This window comes from Microtus ochrogaster, linkage group LG3, assembly GCF_000317375.1.
Source record: "Microtus ochrogaster isolate Prairie Vole_2 linkage group LG3, MicOch1.0, whole genome shotgun sequence".
Classification (NCBI taxonomy): domain Eukaryota; kingdom Metazoa; phylum Chordata; class Mammalia; order Rodentia; family Cricetidae; genus Microtus; species Microtus ochrogaster.
This window is the reverse complement of record NC_022029.1, coordinates 19,772,716-19,792,761: the sequence shown is the minus strand read 5'-3', so window position 1 is coordinate 19,792,761 and position 20,046 is coordinate 19,772,716. Positions and strand designations below refer to the sequence as shown.

General features: G+C 37.8%; 2 protein-coding genes across 2 annotated transcripts in view; one reads left to right on the top strand and one right to left on the bottom strand.

Annotated features, from left to right (window-relative positions):
- The window catches only part of Serbp1 (SERPINE1 mRNA binding protein 1), a 15,143-nt gene extending 6,382 nt beyond the window's left edge, over window positions 1-8,761 (top strand). Inside the window, exons 6-8 of the mRNA XM_013351286.2 lie at window positions 4,856-5,033; window positions 7,026-7,199; window positions 8,360-8,761. Of these exons, the coding sequence (XP_013206740.1) occupies window positions 4,856-5,033; window positions 7,026-7,199; window positions 8,360-8,416 (409 nt within the window). The 3' untranslated portion in view covers window positions 8,417-8,761. The remainder of the gene's footprint in view (window positions 1-4,855; window positions 5,034-7,025; window positions 7,200-8,359) is intronic.
- A 1,124-nt stretch (window positions 8,762-9,885) lies between these two features.
- Il12rb2 (interleukin 12 receptor subunit beta 2) overlaps window positions 9,886-20,046 on the bottom strand; it is a 66,706-nt gene continuing 56,545 nt past the window's right edge. Inside the window, exon 15 of the mRNA XM_005360618.2 lies at window positions 9,886-16,732. Within this exon, the coding sequence (XP_005360675.1) occupies window positions 16,199-16,732 (534 nt within the window). The 3' untranslated portion in view covers window positions 9,886-16,198. The remainder of the gene's footprint in view (window positions 16,733-20,046) is intronic.

The window sequence follows — 20,046 nt, the reverse complement described above, 5'->3', positions numbered from 1 at the left end:
CTGTAATCCCAGCACTTGGGAGGCAGAGGCAGGCGGATCTCTGTGAGTTCGAGACCAGCCTGGTCTACAAAGGGAGTTCCAGGACAGGCTCCAAAACCACAGAGAAACCCTGTTGTGAAAAAACAAAAACAAAAAAAAAAGTAGGTTCAAACTAAAAAGCAATTAGAAGAATGGTTTAGCTTGTTAACATTCTTTAAAAAAAACTTCATGTGTGTGAGCCGTTTGCTTCTATGTGTGTTAAGTGCACTGCATTTGTGCAGTATCTACAGAAGCCAGAAGAGGGTGTTGGAGTCCCTGGAACTGCTGAACTATTAACTCATGCTACAGTAAACAACAGGGTGTGGATGTACTTTTGGCATAGTGATTTTATTTTATTTTTTTTGGGTATGTTGTGGAACTCAGTCTATTTGGATACGACGAGCATTGCTGTCTTGAAATCATGGCAGCTTTTCTTTAACTAACTTATGGAGCTTGCCAGGTGGTCTGAGGACCTGTACCTTCTCTGAGTATCTATAAGCCATTACTGATTGCTAAGGGATGGGGAAGCACTTCTGTTGGTGTTATTGCTCATAGGTTTTCCTTGTTCCTGTAAACAACCAATACACTCAGGTTCTCGTAAATAATGAACCGCATTGGTCCACCAAGCAGGTGGAATAATTTTCTTAACTATGTGTACTTGATCTGAAGTGAATAAATGTTTATTCATGTCTACCTTGGAAAAGTTAAGCTTAGCACAATATATGCCAAATGGCAAAATTGTTGGATCTGTTTGTAGGTTTTTATTCTTTTGTGAGTCTCTGATTTCCATTGTGGTTGTATTGATGTATATTTCTGGGGTATTTTTTCTGCATCCTCACCAACATTTCTTGGTAATAGCCATTTGTGACTAGGGTAAGATTATCTCATTGTGATTTTGATGGTGTTTTTAGTCAGGGTCTTATTTAGCTCTAACTGCCCTTTAACTATATGAGGATTGCTTTGCTTTTGTATGCTTCTTCCCAAGAAAAGGGATTATATTTGTGTTCAGTCATGTTCAGTTTGCATTGCTAGGACTCTTACGTCAGTACCTCATACATACTAGGTATGCACTACCGTCTGAGTTACACCCTAAGCCCTTTGGTTTTCATTCAGTTTTAGCACTGATAATTACTGATGTTGAACTGTTTCCTTTTTTTCCCGTTTATTTATTTATTAAAGATTTCTGTCTCTTCCCCGCCACTGCCTCCCATTTCCCTCCCTCTCCCCCAATCAAGTCCCCCTCCCTCGTCAGCCCAAAGAGCTATCAGGGTTCCCTGCCCTGTGGGAAGTCCAAGGACCACCCACCTCCGTCCAGGTCTAGTAAGGTGAGCATCCAGACTGCCTAGGCTCCCACAAAGCCAATACGTACAGTAGGATCAAAAACCCATTGCCATTGTTCTTGAGTTCTCAGTAGTTCTCATTGTCCGCTATGTTCAGCAAGTCCGGTTTTATCCCATGCTTTTTCAGACCCAGGCCAGCTGGACTTGGTGAGTTCCCGATAGAACATCCCCATTCTCTCAGTGTGTGGGTGCACCCCTCGCGGTCCTGAGTTCCTTGCTTGTGCTCTCTCTCCTCCTGCTCCTGATTTGGACCTTGAGATTTCTGTCCAGTGCTCCAATGTAGGTCTCTGTCTCTGTCTCCGTCTCCTTTCATTGCCTGATGAAGGTTAATATCCAGGAGGATGCCTATATGTTTTTCTTTGAGTTCTCCTTATTTAGCTTCTCTAGGATCACTAATTATAGGCTCAATGTCCTTTGTTTATGGCTAGAAACCAAAATATGAGTGAGTACATCCCCTGTTCCTCTTTTTGGGTCTGGCTTACCTCACTCAGGATAGTGTTTTCTATTTCCATCCATTTGTATGCAAAATTCAAGAAGTCCTTGTTTTTTACTGCTGAGTAGTACTCTAATATGTATACATTCCATACTTTCATCATCCATTCTTCCATTGAAGGGCATCTAGGTTGTTTCCAGGTTCTGGCTATTACAAACAATGCTGCTATGAACATAGTAGAGCATATACTTTTGTTGTGTTTCCTTTTTTTTTTTAATTCTCTCCATCTAGAACTCACTTTGTAGAGCAGGCTGGTCTTGAACACAGCCTGCCTCTGCCTCCTAACTGCTGGCCAACCCTCATTTATCCATTTTTTAAAAATGTATGTTATGTTTTTTGTTGTTGTTGTTATTGGGCTGTTTGCATTTGTTATATACACTCTATTAGTCACTTGATGAATGGGTTACAGGAATGTCTTATTTTTAATCCCATTAGTCAGATTTTGCTTTTGTTTTCTTAGAGGGTTCTTTGGCTGGACCAATTCCCTCAAGTATTCCCCCCCATTTAAACTCTTATTTTAATTTTATGTGTATGGATGTTTATCCACATTCATGTGGTACTTATGGAGGCCAGAGAAAGTTATCGGATCTGGAGTTGTGAGTGATAGACTTGTATGTAGGTGCTGAAGTTTGAATCTGGGTCTTTGGGAAGAGTGTTCTTAACTGCTGAATCATTTCTCCAGTCCTGTTGGGTTTTGAGATAGGGTCTCACTATTGTAGTGCTGGCCAGGAACTCACTGTGTAGTCCAGGCTGGCTTTAGTTCACAAGGAGATCTGCTTAACTGTCTCTAGTGTTAGGATTAAAGGTACGTGCTACCACACTCCCTGTTCAAGTTTTTTACCTGTTGAATTGGGGCCTCTGAGGCTACCTCCCCCCCCCCCCAAAAAAAGAAATGTGAAGTGCTGTTTTGGTGAACAACTGTTAATGGTGAGAGGAAGCATTGTATTTTGTGGACTCGTTGGAATAAGGAAAACAATCATTGGAATATATAAAAGTAAATGGGATTAGATGCTTGTTTGAATTAAGAATTTGGGTGTGTGTTTTACTTAGGAGGAGGGGTAAACATAATGTGGATTAATGGTAACTCACAAAACTAAGCACATCTTTTTTCTGTTTTAAACGTATTTGAGTTGTTTTTAAGGTGATCCCCAAGACTGTAAATGTTGCTCAGAAGGAAGTGATACATTCATAGGCTATAGAAAGTATTCCTCTACTTGGGACCCAGGAGCAATTGGGGATAATTGTTCTAATGAAGATGATGGTCATCACTTCAGAGTAGTTTATTCTTATAAAGTAGGGGGAAATGGAATGTAATCTTTTATTTTCAGGATAAGTTTTTTTTTTTTTTTTTTTTTTTTGTTACCTTGTTTCATTTTCAAGACAGTGTTTCTTAGTCCTTGCTGTCCTGGTACTTGCCTTGAAGACCAGGCTAGCCTCGAACTCAACTGAGATCCATCTGCCTCTGTCTCCCAAGTGCTGGGATCAAAGATGTGTGACACCACCGCTTGGCCAGGATAAGTTTAAGAAGCAAAACTTAAGTAGTGTTTATAGGTATGTGTCATGGACTGTCAGAACTGGCGAGTCATTAGGAAAGTTTTCCAGAGCTTTAGTTCTGTCATCTGTAAAAGTGACTTGGTAGACTTGATATCCAATATCCTGTCAAGATTCAATGTCAATTTGTTTCAGGAAGATGTAATATAGACTGTCGAAATATAAAGAATTGCATAAAGATATTCTAGCAGTGATGCTAAACTAAATAAATCACTTGCTATCTTTGGAAGGAAGCAGAGTTCCCAAAATAGCAAATGATTTGTTTAGTGACATTTGGAATTAGGATAAGATAATGGATTCCTAGGTCTGTGCTTTATGTAGAAAGGGGAACAGATAATTAAAATAGTTAAGATTTGGGAAATAACTTTAGATATAAATATTGAAACCACTTTGTTTTGTGGACAGCTCCATTACTAGTGAAACTTCAGTCTCCTGTCCATGTGTTAGAAGTTGGTTTGAGAGTTGGAGTTACATTTCAGATTTGTAGAAATCAGTCTTGTATACTCTGCTAGAGTGCTAGTTACTAAAGTAGAAGAGCAACAGATAATGGTCTTTTTAGATGAAATGAAAATAATAGAGTTATGCAGTTGGTTCAGTCAGGAAGTTATCTGCTGCTTAAAACTTTTAGACCTGAGTTCAGATTCTCTAGCACCCACATGAAAGCCAACCTTAATCCTCCCAGTGGGTATGGGAAGATTTTCTAGAGCCATCCAGCCTAGCCAATTGGTGAGCTTCAGGTTCAGTGAAAGATGTGGTCTCAAAAAATAAACAAGTGATCATGAAAAATATCAATATTGACCTTTAGCATACCTTTACGTGCATGCATGAACACAGGTATGCACCCTGCACAGTTAGGAGAAAGTAGACCATGAAATTATTATATGAGAGGTACAGTACAGTTAACAAATGTGTCTTGTGGGTTGATAAGGCAACTTCGTGGTAAATTGACATTTTAGAAAGCGAGTTGCAGCTGGGTGGTAATGGCACACGAACACCTTTAATCCCAACACTCGGGAGACAGAGGCAGGCAGGGATCTATGTAGGTTCAAGGCCAGCTTGGTCTACAAGCGTGTTCCTGGGTTATACTAAAACCTGCTATTCTCTGATAGTCTTTGTAATGGGTACTAACAGTCAGGGTCAATTTCCTTATTATAATTTGAAATATATATTTAATTTTTTAAAAATGTGTATAGGTGTTTTGTCTACTTGTATGTATATATGTGTACTGTTTGCTTGTCTGTTGACTATGGAGAATAGGTTTCCGGATCTCCTGGAACTGGAGTTAGAGAAAGTTGTGAGAACTGTGTGGGAACTGAACCGCGTATGACTGGAAGAGTAGCCTGTGCTCTTAGCCATCTTAACATCCTCTTAATCCATATTTCCAGTCCTCCAAATATTTTTCTACAAAGTAGTAGCAGTCATCAGACATAAAATTTAAATGTATTTTTCACAGGGAGAATGAAGTTGAAGAGGTTAAGGAAGAGGGTCCAAAAGAGATGACTTTGGATGAATGGAAAGCTATTCAAAATAAAGACCGAGCAAAAGTAGAATTTAATATCAGAAAACCAAATGAAGGTGCTGATGGACAATGGAAAAAGGGATTTGTTCTGCATAAATCAAAAAGTGAAGAGGTAAGTTAAAATCATTTGAATTGTGACTTGAATTCTAATTTTGTTACATTTTCTTGCAGATAGCTTTTTTCCAAGATAGGGTTTTTTTTTTCCTGTTAGCTCTAGCTGACCTGGAGCTTGCTCCATAGACCAGACTGATCTCACACTCAAAGATATCTCCTGCCTCTGTCTCCCAAATATATGCACCACCGCTACCCAGCTGATACAGATAACTTTAAAACTTTAGACTTACTTGAGTCTAGGTAACTTGGTCAGAAAGAAAAAAAATAACCAGGACTCAGAAAATGTTAGTATTTTCCTTTTTATGGAACGATGTCTTAAGACTGATTAGAGTTCCTTTTACCTAAGAAACATGAGACCTAATGCAAATACTTGAGAAAGTCATGCTGATGGTGGCTTATGGGAATATGAATTTAACCAAATATTTCTTGCAGCTTTTGCTGGCCTTCTGATATATGTATTTATTTATGTCATAAATTGGGCTGTGTCAGAAAATCAAATCCTGCCATTCTAAGGTACAATTAAATGTTAGGAAGACTGCCTAAGATTGAATAAGACTTGTTCACTTCTTTTTGACATTGGGGATTGAACCCAGGACTTGGAACATGCTAAGCCCCTGGCACTCAGTTTCTTAATACTTTTTAGATTACTAGACATAAAAATGGCTGGGACCAATATGGGAGACACTATTAAATTGAGGTTAAATAGTTGGTTTTCTAAGTTTAGAGAAGGGATGGTTTTTAATATTTACTCCATAAAAATATAAATGAGGAAATTGTCTTGAATGTCAGGTCTTAAATACATTTTGTTTCGCTTTAATATATATTCTTATAAAGAGATAAAACAATTTAAAACTTAAAATCTATTGGTTTAACAGCTATTGACAATATATACCCTTAATATAAGAATATTTCCATTTTTTTAAAGTTAGAATGATTTTTTTTATTTCATTTGTTATAGATAAAAAATCGCTAGTGTCATGAGTAGATCAATATGGGTGGAGTCCTGATTGAAGAATAAAAATTAGGGCTGGAGAGATGGCTCAGAGGTTAAGAGCATTGCCTGCTCTACCAAAGGTCCTGAGTTTAATTCCCAGCAACCACATGGTGGCTCACAGCCATCTGTAATGGGGTCTGGTGGCCTCTCCTGGCCTGCAGGCATACACACAGACAAAATATTGTATACATAATAAATAAATATTAAAAAAAGAATAAAAATTAATGTAGGAATTTCCATTTAAAATAACAAATGGCCTAAGTTAATGTAAAAAAAAGATTTACCTAGGCTCTGGCTATTTCCATTGAAATCTAGTTGTAATATTAAAAAAAGAAAGCTGTAGAAATTTATAATTTTAAATTGCATGCTGTTCTTAAAAGTGTGGTAAGAGCTTAGCAGTACCCTTCCTGTACTGTCTTTCAGTGTACGAATTAACCAAATTAAAGCTGTATCTGCCTTGTGAATGCTACATTACCATTAGTTAACTAATAGCTCATATAGAAAAACAGCATAGTGTGGGTTTAGTCCTGTGGTTTCAGGCATCTCCTGAGTTTTAGTATCCTCTGCAAATATTGGGGACTGCTGTATCATGCAAGGTAAGATATGATATGAAAATTATAAAGTACATAATTGCTTCTGAAAAAATTATAACTTTGACAATGTTATTTATCAAGTTATATATTTGGGCTCATAAATTTATTGTGCCTTTGTGATGTTAATACTTATTTTAATATGGCCTTACTGATTTATTTCATATCTGTGTGACAAATAGTGGGGTGGTTCTGAGGTTTTTGCCTGCAGTTCAGAGAAATTTGTGATAAGGGAAATGAATTCTTATTTCAAAGTCTCTACTTGACCCCCAGATGAATTTATTGCCTGTAGAGGTAGAAGTGGATATATTCATTCACACAAAATACAGATTTGATAGTTGGTCTTTTAAAGAGAAAGTACAGTTAGAAAATTTTTTGCATTACTGAATAGTAATTATCATTTTAGGCTCATGCTGAAGATTCGGTTATGGATCATCATTTCCGGAAGCCAGCAAATGATATAACGTCTCAACTGGAGATCAATTTTGGAGACCTAGGCCGCCCAGGACGTGGTGGCAGGGGAGGACGTGGTGGACGTGGGCGTGGTGGACGTCCAAACCGTGGCAGCAGGACTGATAAGGTGATTTTAAGATGTGTTTTTCTGTTTTATGCAATTTAGAAGTTGTAAGAGATTGCTGGCTGGATATGTTTGGAGGGTATGGGGGATAAACAGAACTAAAGGATTTATTTTTCAAGAAACAACATTTTGCTACAGTTTTAATATGTGGCTCCAGCAGGCCTGGAACCGAACTGCTGTGGAGTGCTGGTATTAAACACATGCACTACACTTGGCCTTGGTCCTCTTTGTTTTAAAGGACCTTAATGATTATAGTAGTGCTGCCAATGAGGTGAATTAACCATACTATTGAGTTCTTATTTGTGCTTGTCAGGGTGTTGTGTTAGGTTTTTTTGTATACTGGTATAATTTCTTTATGCTTGGGGTTATTCTCACTACTGAGTAAATTGAGGTATAGAAAATTCTTTGGATTGCTACTTTTCCTGAAACACTAGTCTATGCCATGATGAAGAGTGGCATATAATTTCTATCCTCTCTGTCTGCCTGTTATCTCTCTTAAATGGGAGCTCTACCAGACTGTTCCCACATTGACCATCAGGCTTCACTCTCCTAAAGGTCTGTGTGACTGTAGGTCTTTATACCATGTCTGGCTCTCAGGCAAGTTCTTAATGAGGGTTTTGAGTGATGCCCAAGGAATTGGGATTCAGAATTGCCCGTTGACAATATTAGGGATTAACTATAATGTCCACTTTGTAAATTGAATCATAGAATCCTGAATTCATGGTATATGCATTTTATTTTAGTTTTTTTCTCTCTCTTTTTTTTTTTTTTTTTTTTTTTTGGTGTTGGGCGAGACAGCTCTGACTGTCCTGGAACTCACTGTAGGCCAAGTGACTTTTGCTGTCCAAGTGCTGAGATTGGCAAAAATCTTGTCTAAGGGGGGGTGTGCGGAAATGTATCAATCTGTGGTAGAACCCAGTAATATATAAGCTCCGCACCTGATCCCTCGCATGTCAGATAATTAAATTGGAGAAACATTGCAGGTGTGTGCATAGTTTTAATCTGATTTATAATTTTACTTTTAAAGTAAAAGCTTTGATCTATTTTTATGTGATGTTTTAACCTGAAGACTTTAGAATTCAGTATCCAAATATAGGCTAGTAGGCTATTTTTTAAGATTTGAAAATTGTGGTTAATTTTTTGTTTTTTGTTTTTCTCCTCAGTCAAGTGCTTCTGCTCCTGATGTAGATGACCCAGAGGCATTCCCAGCTCTGGCCTAACTGGATGCCATAATACAACACTGGTTCCTTTGCGGACCCTCCTGTTCAAAGCTTTTGCATGCTTAAGGATCCCAAACAACTAAGAATTAAAAAAAAAAAAAGACTGTCATTCATACCATTCACACCTAAAGACTGAATTTTATCTGTTTTGAAAACGAACTTCTCTAGCTACACAGAAGTAACAAATATGTTAGTCAGTTTTGTATTTAGAAATGTATTGGTAGCAGGGATGTTTTCATAATTTTCAGAGATTATGCATTCTTCATGAATACTTTTGTATTGCTGCTTGCAAATATGCATTTCCAAACTTGAAATATAGGTGTGAACAGTGTGTACCAGTTTAAAGCTTTCACTTCATTTGTGTTTTTTAATTAAGGATTTAGATGTTCCCTCAATTACAAGCTGGTTTTAAATATTAGACAAAATACTGGTTTTAATATCTGCTTTGCATTTTCACACATGGTCAGCTGGGACATGTAAACTTCTGATTTACCAGATTTTATGATGCGTGGAATACTAACCACTGTATTTTAACTATATATTTTTATTTGGGAGTTGAAATTTTGTTTTTCACATCTTATGATAGCTGATATATACTAAATCTTTATACAGAATTATCAGTACTTGAAGAAACTCAAAACACATTGGTTCATTAACTCTTGGCTCATGCATGGTTTATTAGGTTAAAATTATACCTGATTGACTTATATTTACTTTTAAAATGTGTGGCTTCTCCATTTTAAAAGTAAAACTAAACACTGCTTTTGGAGCTTGTGTAAGTTACTTCTTGTTAGAGACACAGCCTGTGTTCATTGAAATAGTTCTGTGGGTGGGTTTATGTTCCACAAGGGGGGGTAGGGTAAATTAGTTTGGTTAATACCTAATAGTTAAACTTGTGTAAAATAAGAGTTTGACCATTTGGTCTTTGTGTATGAAAGACCCCGAAATCAAGATGGTTATCTGTAATCAACAATCTCTTATTGATTTATAAAAACCAAAGGGCACTCATTGGTTAGTTTGCTGAGATGGAAAACTATCTTGTATTTCAAAACCAGCTTTACTTTTAGGTTGCAACAGCAACACCATACATAAAATACAAAAGTCTTGTTTATGATGTTGTCCTGGGTGGATAGATAAATGCTTCACAGAAAGTCTTAAGTATCAGTTTTCGTTTCCTTCATTAGAAAATTAGGTAATTAATGGATTCTTTGAAGAGAAGCATCATCACTTGTTAAAAAAGTACGTACATAGAATTATCAAAAAACAAGTTTTCAAGGATATTTTTATTCACATTTATTAATTAACCAGGGGAGGAATTTTATTCAAAGCTTTAAAACTTATCAATTGTTAGTATTTTCTTTTCAAATCTCTGTTGTAATTTTAGAAATAACGGATATTTCAATCTTACATTTCCTAGTTAGATAACTGGTTTTTTATGTACACCTCTAAAAGATATTGTATAGGTCATTTAGTTACTCATTTAATTGCACTTACGGTTGCCAGCAAATCTGACAGCTTGGAAAGAAGCTATTTTTTTAAAATAGACTTGTGCTGATACTTACGCTGCACGTGTTCTGTATCAAGGCTTCAAATGTTTAGACACCGCTCTGTAAGGTAAGGGTTAGTTCATGTGGACTTACTGCAGCATATGCACCATTAAGTCAGTATGTTTAAACTTTCAAGTATCTTAATTCACTTTTAATAGTAACATCTTTATAAATCCCATTTTCCAGCAACATGTATAAAACACCACCTCTTAGAAACACGGTTTTACTTACTGAGTCATTATCACCAGAAAACATATAGTGGCATTTACAAGATTATTGCATGCTTTCAAAGTAGGCTGAATTGGTTGAGGTAGGTCTGTTTCTGTCTGATACCTGTGAAATTCCTTTCAGGTCCACTTTTTGTCAAGAACCAAACGTAGACTTTCTGTTTATTAAAAACAGCAATTTCATGCTTATTTTCTGAAAGATATAAAAGCAATCACATGGGAGCCCCTTTGTATGTTTCTTGGCTTCCCTTTTCTTGATCTCTGCACTGTCAAGATGCTACTTTTAAGATTTCGAATGTTTAGATAATGTGCGATTTTAATTTGAACCTGCTGAGTCCTATATTTGCGAGAAATAACTGTCTTAATGGCAAAGTTGGATAATTTAGTAATTTCAAGAGCGGATATAATAGTTGTCTTAAATGCTTTTAAATATAAATGGCATTAGGATAGTTCCAGCTTGGATTGAAGGGAGGATATAGTTTATTAGTTGAATACTATTTGGAGTTTTTCAGAGATCTTAAATGTATCAGCAGGTACTACAGTTCATTTTATTCAGTTCAATGTAATTTCCAGAGCTGTAACTATATTTGGTTTATTTTGGGTATGGGTTTGAAGAGAGATTATTACATATTCCTTCTGATTGTTATTTTTATAATTACTAAAGATGATTGATGAAATAGAAAAAAAAGTTATACTTAGTTTGCAAGTGAAGTGTAAGTAGATTTTGCTTTTTTTTTTTTTTTTTTTTTGGTTTTTTGAGACAGGGTTTCTCTGTGGCTTTGGAGCCTGTCCTGGAACTAGCTCTGTAGACCAGGCTGATCTCGAACTCACAGAGTTCCGCCTGCCTCTGCCTCCCAAGTGCTGGGATTAAAGGCATACACCACCATCGCCCGGCTGTTGTTTTTTAAAAACATCTTCAGAGCATTAGCAGGTGGAAGAAACCAGGTATTAAAAATTAAAAATGAGAAGCTGCCAGAACATTACAGATGTTGACTTTGAAGGTAAGATAAAGCAGGCACAACTGTGGACAGGCGACCCAACAGTGAGCTAACTGGTATAGTATACCTATGATACATGCCATTTTGCTTCCCTATCCCCACTACTTTAGTGCTGGTTATTCGTGCTAGGCAAGTATGCTGAGTTATAGCCACAGCACCAGAGTAAGGAAAAGTTTAGGAAATATATTCTAGCCCAAACCTTTGTGATTGTAGTGAGATTACTTTGTAAATATTCAATCTGAATGTCGTATCTCTACATTAACCAAGAACCCAGAAACCCGACTACTAGTAAGCTTTGAAGAGTGTGTCTAATAATAAGATAATAAGTATTATCTTATTGAATGGCCTTAGTAATTACCTGCATTGGCAAAACCAGTTGACAGGTGTTTTTAAAGGTTTATTTGAAATGCTAGGGATTTGTGTATTCTAGACACATGTACTGCCACCAAGCATTCCTCTACCTTGTCAAGCTTTCCGAAGTGTGAATAGGTTTTGCTAGCTATACCCTTCCTGACTGACTGCTGTTCGTGATCATCCCAGGCCAGAATGTAAAAGCTCCTTTAAAATAAAAGTTTACCTCTATATGTCCATTAAGTCATACTACTATTAAAACAGTCTGTCACTTTAGTCCAAAGTGTGGTTGGGTATGATGTCCTATCTGGTAGTCACTTATCCATGGTCAAAAATCTGTAGAGGCAATATCTGCTATTTGTTTTTTTTATAGATTTATGTGAGTGTGTCTGTCAGTGCCTTTGAGCATGTCAGAGTATAAATGCCCATTCAATCCAGACAAGGACATTAGATCTCTTAAGAACTGGAATTGGAACTCCTGCCTTTAATTTTGCTGTTTTTAAGCAAAATATTGTAGCTTGCATTGGGTGAAAGTTTACAACACATGGATTATAATTGCTCTTTCTAAAATTTAGTAATGTCTTATTTGTTGAAATTTATTTTCATACACATAAAAATCTATAAACTCCAAGTCAATTTATTTGGATAGGATTTTGCCAGGTACTAAATGCTTCTAGCTAGTGAGTACCAAGTGAGACAATTTTTAAAAATTTTTCCCTGTATTTTTGAGTACACATAAAGATTCTTTTATATTTTGAATCCACAGAGATTTAATGTTAGGTTTGGTGGCAGTTTGTGTCGAAGTTCTTGACGGGGCTCTTTTAATAATTCAGCATTTAGTAATGAATAAAAAATTAGACTTAATAAGGCGTGTGATAGTGTTATCCCATTACATACATGAAAATGCTTAGATCTCCATGATTTGTGAATTTAAAGATAGACAGGCAATTTGATGAGATTTGAGTGTTTTTTTTCTTTTCTAGAGACAGTCCTCAGGATTGAAACTGGGCATCTCCAGCCTTGGTTTTTTGAGTGGCTTATAGATAAGCACTACTGTAAGGGCAGCTCTTTTACATATTTCTGAATTTCAGAATTTTTATTAGTTTCAGCTTGATTTCATATACTCCTTTAAGTGTATTTATGAAGGGTTTCCTTGTGTGTTAACATACAACTTTGCTGTGTGGAAGACGTGACCAGTTCATTGCCCTTTTGTCGGCGTCGAGGTGGAATAGTAAATCATTATCTCAGTTATGTAGTATGTGCCTCGATTACTGTGTTTTGTTTGTAACAGTTTATTATGCCTTCAAAAGCCTGTGATACTTTGTCACTATATCAGAAAGAATCTTGGTTATTTTTTATTAGTATTGATAGGTATAGCTTCCATGCATCTCATTTTAAAAGGTATGGGATAGAGGTAATCTTTTCCAAAGTAGAGGACATTTCCAGTAAACTGACTGCGAAGCTTTACCAGCACTTTGTAGTTAGAGGAGAGCATGGATGCTTTGTTTTTTCAGTTTCATCAGTCATTTGATTGAGAGTTAAGTACAGTTTTAAAGTAATCACCTCCCTGAGAAAGGTGGAAGAGATAGAAACATGGCAATTTTCTGATCACAGGAATTGAACCTAAAGTTGAGTTGTCCAAGGTTGCGGGAAACCAATGTTTACTGCAGTTTTGAGGGAACACAAATTGGTCAGAAGTCTTTGTTGTGATGGAATAGTTATTTCTGCTTCTATGTGAATATTAGTGACAGGGGTGATTAGGAAATGAATTATTAACAGGGTCTTTAAGTATTTAAGGTACTTAAATACAGTTTTTAAATAACAGGGTTGCAGTCTGTTCCTAGCTGGCCAGGAACTATGTAAACAAAGACCATGCTGGACTTGAGTTGCAGGATTAAAAGCATGAGCCACTGCACTGGACTTGGTGTTCTAGTGAAAATATTCTTGAGGGTTTGTGAGAGGTTTATGAGATCAGTTGTCTAGAGTTAATGGATATCCATTTTCTGAAACAATAACCACAAAGTAGTTTTGATAACTAGAGTGAAAAAAAAGGCTTTTTTACTGACTTTGAAAAGCTTTTTCATGGCACAAAATTAAGACACGTCTTTTTGACTTAAATAACTAAAGCCATACTTCAAAATGTAGAAATTGGGTAAAATTAGGAGGGGGGAAATCTTCTTAGTTAAATAGTGTTTAAAAGGCATGCTAGGGTTGGTGATACTTGAAACTGAGTTAAAAGTAATAAGCAGAAGGCTAGTTTTGTTACGTAGCAAGGACCTACCTTCAAAGCCAGCTTTCCACATCTCGCAAGGAAAAAAGCATGGTTTATCAGTGTGATAAGTTTAGTTTTGTCAGCTTGTCACAAGCAGAGTTGTCTGGGAAGAGGGAATTGCTCATGTTAGATCTATGGTGACATTTTCTTGGTTAATTGGTGTGGAGCTGTCATGCCTGTATTCCTAGGTTGTATTTTAAAAAAAAAAGCTGAGCATGCTAGTGAACAGTTTCATGGTGTCTTGCTTCAGTTCCTGCCTCTAGGGTCCTGTTCTGACTTTTATTCAGTAATGGGATGAACAGTGATTGGAATGTTTAAGGCAAACCTTTTACTCTCAAGTTTGCCTTTGGTCAGGGTTTTATCACAGCAACAAAATAAAGTAGGATGGTTATGGTGAAATGTTGCTGTGACAGACCAGGCCTTGTTGCTTTGGGGGAAGATTGTGGACATGTTCATAGTTTAATGGGCTGTGTGCGGGAGTTTGGAGTGCTGAGAACAAGTCAGTAAGCAGCCTTCCACTTCAGTTATGCCATGGCTTCCTTCAGTGCTAGTCTATGATTTATGGTACCAATATAAAGCAGACATATAGAAGTTGGTTCCAATAGTATTTGAGTCTACCCAGTCAGATCCAATGTACTTATATGTGCATGTTCACTTAGTGTGGAAAGCACAGGCATTGCATTGTGCTCCCCCCCCCCCAGCCAGACTTCAGGCGGTTCTAAGCCATCCTATGTGGTTATGAGTGTTTTGCTTGTTAAGTATGTGTACCATGCATGCTCTAGTCATAGAGGAACAGCTACCATCATCTTTGTGTTGGGAGTGGAACCTGTGTCCTTTGTAAGGGCAAATAGCTCTAAACCACTGCTCTGTCTATATTGTATGTTTTTCATCAGTTTTATGCCCTATCTTAATTTTAGGGATATCAAAATGTGAAAGGCAAGTCCTACATGCTGCTTGGTAGCATGCACAAGACCACGAGTTTTATTGCCACTACTAGAAAGAAAGTGTAACACAGAAGCCAGTGGCACAGTGCAGTTTAGTTAGCTTTTGTTTAGAATTAAAAATTATATAGAGTCAATTTCCTTGAACTCTACAGTATTTTCATTGTACAGAAACACTAGGTTTCAAAGGACCACCATTTTAACTTATTGTTGAGAAATACTGTGTTCTAACTAAACTGCTCTTGGCTATGTTGATGAAAATTTGAGTGCTGACCATTAGAATTTTATTGAATATTGTCCAGATCTCTGATTAATACTGGCTTATTTGTTCTGTCTTCTTTGCTAATATGGTGAAAATACTTAAGTAGTACTTAGTTTGCATTTCTTTAATTACAGTTGACCACAATTATGTACTTCATGTTACTGAAGTGCCGCCTTCCATACTTATCTGTACGAGAGCCTTATTACGGAACCCATTTTCTATTTGTGTTTCATTGTAGTTTTATTGTATGTTTTTTGGTGTAAGCTGTGAATTCCAACTTGATTCTTTGCATCACTCACATTGAAAAGCCTCCCTTACCTCGTGTTGCCAGGGAATCCAACCCAAGTTCTTAAATGTGTTAGGCTGCTGCTATATCTGTTTTAGTCTGGATTGCGTTTCTATTTTAGGGAAGAAGGAAGGTTTTTCTATGAAGCTCTTATCTGAAAATGCTTTATTCTGGAAGTTCTACCTTTTCAAGTAAAGCTTTCGTAAAGAAACTTAAAGTGAACATGAGTCTGCAAGCTAGGATGAAAACAAACCTTGGGAGGGATTGCTTGGTCTTTGCTACTGGAACAGGAGGCAACTTTCTGGTGACTCAAGAACAGACCCTACTTAGAACTTTTTTTTTTTTTTTCTTTCTCTAAACCCCTGCTCCAGGACATCATGGGTGAGCTGTAGTTGTAAAGGGAGCTGAAAAATGGTGGTCGGGTAGAACCAGTGGGGAGAGGGTAAGAGATGGCTTGACATTCCACTTAACCTGAAAGATAAGAGTAGGACAAAACCCCTGGCTTTTGGGAAATTTCGGGACAGTTTGACAATTCCTACCTGAACTTGAGGTCTGGACACAGTTTGTCTGACAAACTCCTGGATTTGGCATTTTAAGAAAAAAGGTTTTGGATCTTTAGTTCCATCTTTTTGGTAAGGAGAATTTTTAGAATGACACTTGACTTACCCAGTGGTGATACAGAAGAGGGGGCTGAGTCAGGTCACAGTTATATATAAAGAAAGAAAACAGCAAAGTCCAAGTTGTTGTGGATTGAAATTTTAGACCCAAGGTATCAAAGACAACAAGTCCCTATGGTGAAACTGGAGACAGCTAGCTTGTCTGCACTGTCCCGATACTACCAAAGATGCTGACCACTGGAGTAATTATATTAATGGGATACTCTGGGACTTTCTAGGCATCAAGCCTCATTACTCATGAAGGAGTCATACCTCATCTTTAACTGATCCAGAGTCAGCCTCTCACCACAGAAGGTGAGTGGGCGAAGAGAACCTGATGCAAAAATGGAAAGAGAGATGTGTTGGTGCTCCAGTTCTAAAGAATCAGTTGAAGGGTCCTCATGTGGAGAGAGGTCTTCCATGTTGGAGGGTAAATAGCCTTCATGGCTGGAAAGGTAGTCCACTGGGGCAACTGTCAAGGAATTGGTGAGGTTGCCCAGTTTTGAGTCAGGTTCTCTCCTTCCTAGCATCTTGTATAGATTCACTAGTTGTCTTGTGTCAGCAATGAGAGTTCCTGTAGGTAGTGGACTGGAGGCAATATATATTGTGTCTTCCTTGGGGGTAGAGTGACTTAGAGTCCCTTGTCTTTGGGGGCTGTAGGGTTGTTTGAAGACTGGGGTCATTTGGTAAAGGACCTCATTGATGATCAGGGGCTCAGGCTCTTCAGGAGTGGGCCAGGCCATCAAGAGATTGTCCATGGATAGATGGGTCTTCTCCTGGGAGAAGGAAAAATGAAAATATAGGTTACTTTGATGACTGGATTTTCAAAACATCATACCCTGTCCTGTCTCAGATTCAGGTGAGAAGCTGGACCTTTAAACTTTGGAGGGGCCAGAGCCAGATACCCATGCCCCACTATCACCATCGCAAATTTCAGTCAAGGACAGACTCACTGTTTAACTTAACATTTAATTAGTCTCTGAATCAAGTTATACCATTTGATTTTTTTTTTTCTTCTAGTGGCAAGGGCATGGAGGCAGAGATGAAAGGCTAGAGGAGAATCTGGAGAGAGGTGGGTTCTCTATTGGAGTTGGTAGGGCAAAATTGATATTGAGCCTGCTGGTTTGTTGCCCCCCACCCTTCATTGCTGAGAATCAAACTCCGGATTGTACATGCGAAGGCAAGTGCTTTACTACTGAGTCACTTCCCAACCCTGTTAGTACTAGAAAAAGCAGGATTTAGAAATGGGCAAGACTACTCATGAAGGACTTTTATTAAGGACAGCATCCTGGCTAGCCTGGATCTCTGCCTCCCGAGTACAGCATTATCATGCTATTAAGCCCTTTAGGGCATGCTAAGGGGTTTGGGCTTTGATAGAATTAAGTGGTTTCAGATAAGGTAATGTTCTTGTCAGACTGGCATTTTAAACATTTGCTGTAACAGGTTTTCATCTTTCCCTTTATTTAGTCTTGATATTTTTTCTCTTAATTTTCTCAACATTTCTTTGGTCACTAGCACTACCTTGTCTTTTTTTTCCTTTATATTTTACTGCCAGTTTTCAAGTTCAAGTCCTTGGCAATTGATTAACATTTTTCCTCCCAGGCTTTACAGCTCTTCTTACATCTTACTCTGTTCCACACAGTTTGCCTGGGCTTCCCAAGGTAGAGCTCCATGCCATTACACTTAGGCCTATATCAAAAGATTTCAGCCCCTAGTCCTCCTTTGCATCTGTTTCCCACTTCCACATAGTTTCTTCTCAGTGTCACCCACACGTAAGCTGTCTGGCAAGTTCTGAGGATGAGTCCTAGCTTTGATAGTCGTGGGAAATTTTGATCAATCTCTCTCTTTCCCTGGTTTTCTCATTTAATAAATGACAAGTGGCACAAGAGGGTCTTGGTATAATTAGCCTCTGATTTGGCCACTTTTGGGGGCATGGCACGTGTCGAGAGGAGTGATGAGATTGAAAAGTTCCATGAATGGCTTCCATCGTTTCTTTTAAAAGTCAGTCCTCCCCTGATCATCCTCAAGCTGGTCCTGGCATGTAGGTTTGCCTTGGAACATGCATGTATGCATGGCAGCTGTGCCAAAGCAAGGCTGCCACATTTGGGAGAGATTAACAGGATGGGAGAAACTTTTTTACTAGGTGAGCTGTTTTGCTGCTGGGGCAGTACTGACAGACTGCTCCCCCGCACATTCTTGGAGCTGGCTTCTAGAATGTCAGGGAAGGTTCCTTTAACCTCATGGTTCAGGAACACCATGGGCACCAATTTTAGTTTGTATAAGACAGCATTCCAGTGATCCTCTCTATATATAGTTTGGTCTTTTCCTTCAGAGTGTTAAGGTATATCTTTATTTCTAATTCTTTTTTTTTGCCTCAATCAAGTACAAAAAAGTACAATATGTTTTTTTTTGAAACACTGTAGAGGTCAAACTGTGGGCTGTGGGGTTGTCTCAGTCTTCAACTAAATTTATAAAGTATTCATAAATTTTATTTTGTGGGTATGAGTGTTTTGCCTGCATCTATGTACTGTAACCCATGTGTGAAGTACCTACAGAATACAGAAGACATCGGACCCTAGGGGTGGTAATTGTGAGCCACCTTTTGGGTGCTAGTAACTGAGCCCAGGTCCTCCTTAGCAAGAACAAGTGCTCTTAACCATTGAGTCATCTCTCCAGCTCCTAAAAGCTACTTATTTTTTCCAATTAAATTGATTATTTTTGCAAAGTTCATAGGTCAAATAGAAGACTCCCTATTTATTCTCAACTTCACTCCAGAGGCTTATGTATTTGGCAGGCTTCTCTAAAGGCCATCTCCTTCATACCCAGGAAAACTACATTAAGCAACTGTTACAAACTTTGACTTTATTTATTTTTTTGTGAGATTCGATGATAGCTCACATTGTTCCTGCTTTAACTGCCCTGTTCAGGGATTATATGCACATACATATATGCACTTGTGAGTTAAAAACTGTTAAGCATATCCAAGTCTTGTCTCTTCTTTATACATGTTTTACTTGTACTTTATTACTGTGATACATGTGCTTCTGCCATGTGACTTTGGGCATGCGTTTACGTGCCAGTTCTGCTACTTTACTGTCAAAACTTTTGCCTATCTTATTTGGCATTTTGTCCAGCCACTAGCTTCTGTTTGCCTCTATTTCCTGGTCAATGTCCATGGGGAATGTGAAGGTCTATGTTTCACCCGTCCCAGAGCTGCCTCCTATTGTGTTTTAGGCTTAGACTGTCAAGGTCAGTTGATTCAGATCCTGGTACTTGAATCCTCTCTAATGCCAGCAAAGCACCTTATAAGGCCTGGTGATTTATCCGTGTACTCCCATAGATGATTGTATTCAGTGAGGGCTATTGTGTGGACACCTCCCTGGTGAGTCTGTTCACTTCTGAGGTAAAGGCCACTAGAAATATTCCTCATCCTGTGTTTAAAGGTCTGTTGTAAGGTGTAATGTCTTCATATCCTGCTTGAAAATGAATTTAGGACCCATTGTTTATCACAGTATTGGGCAAGTTATTTGGCTATCTGCTTCAGTTTCTTCATCAGAATAATCAGGATAATACTATGACTTATAGCTGCCAATAAATTGTTGATATATGAAATTAAAAGTGCTTGCTTACATAGGAAATAATATGTAGATTACATTGAAAGTATTGGTGCACTATAATTATGTACTTAACTAGTACATACATAATATAGTGTATTGTGAATATGCATCTATCATTGTCATTATTCTTGCTATTGTAATTTAATGGAAACAAAAACCCCTCAATGGAAAGAAGTCTCCAAGTATGACTGTTCTTGGGAAGAAAATGAAAAGTGAAAAGTGGACATGGTAGATTATGCCCATAATCCCAGCACTTGAGAGGCAGGAGGGTATCTGAGTTTGAGACCAATCTGAGCTAGAAACACTAGCTCAGAAACAAACCCTTCAACACAAAAGTAAAAAGCATTTGACTCACATTGTTTCCCCTTCAGCAATAAAATGTGAAATGCTGACACTTGTTACTCAGATAGTTGGGCAAGTTACCCAAGATGCACATATTACCATGTGTGCAACAGAAAGCAGGGTCCTCCAGA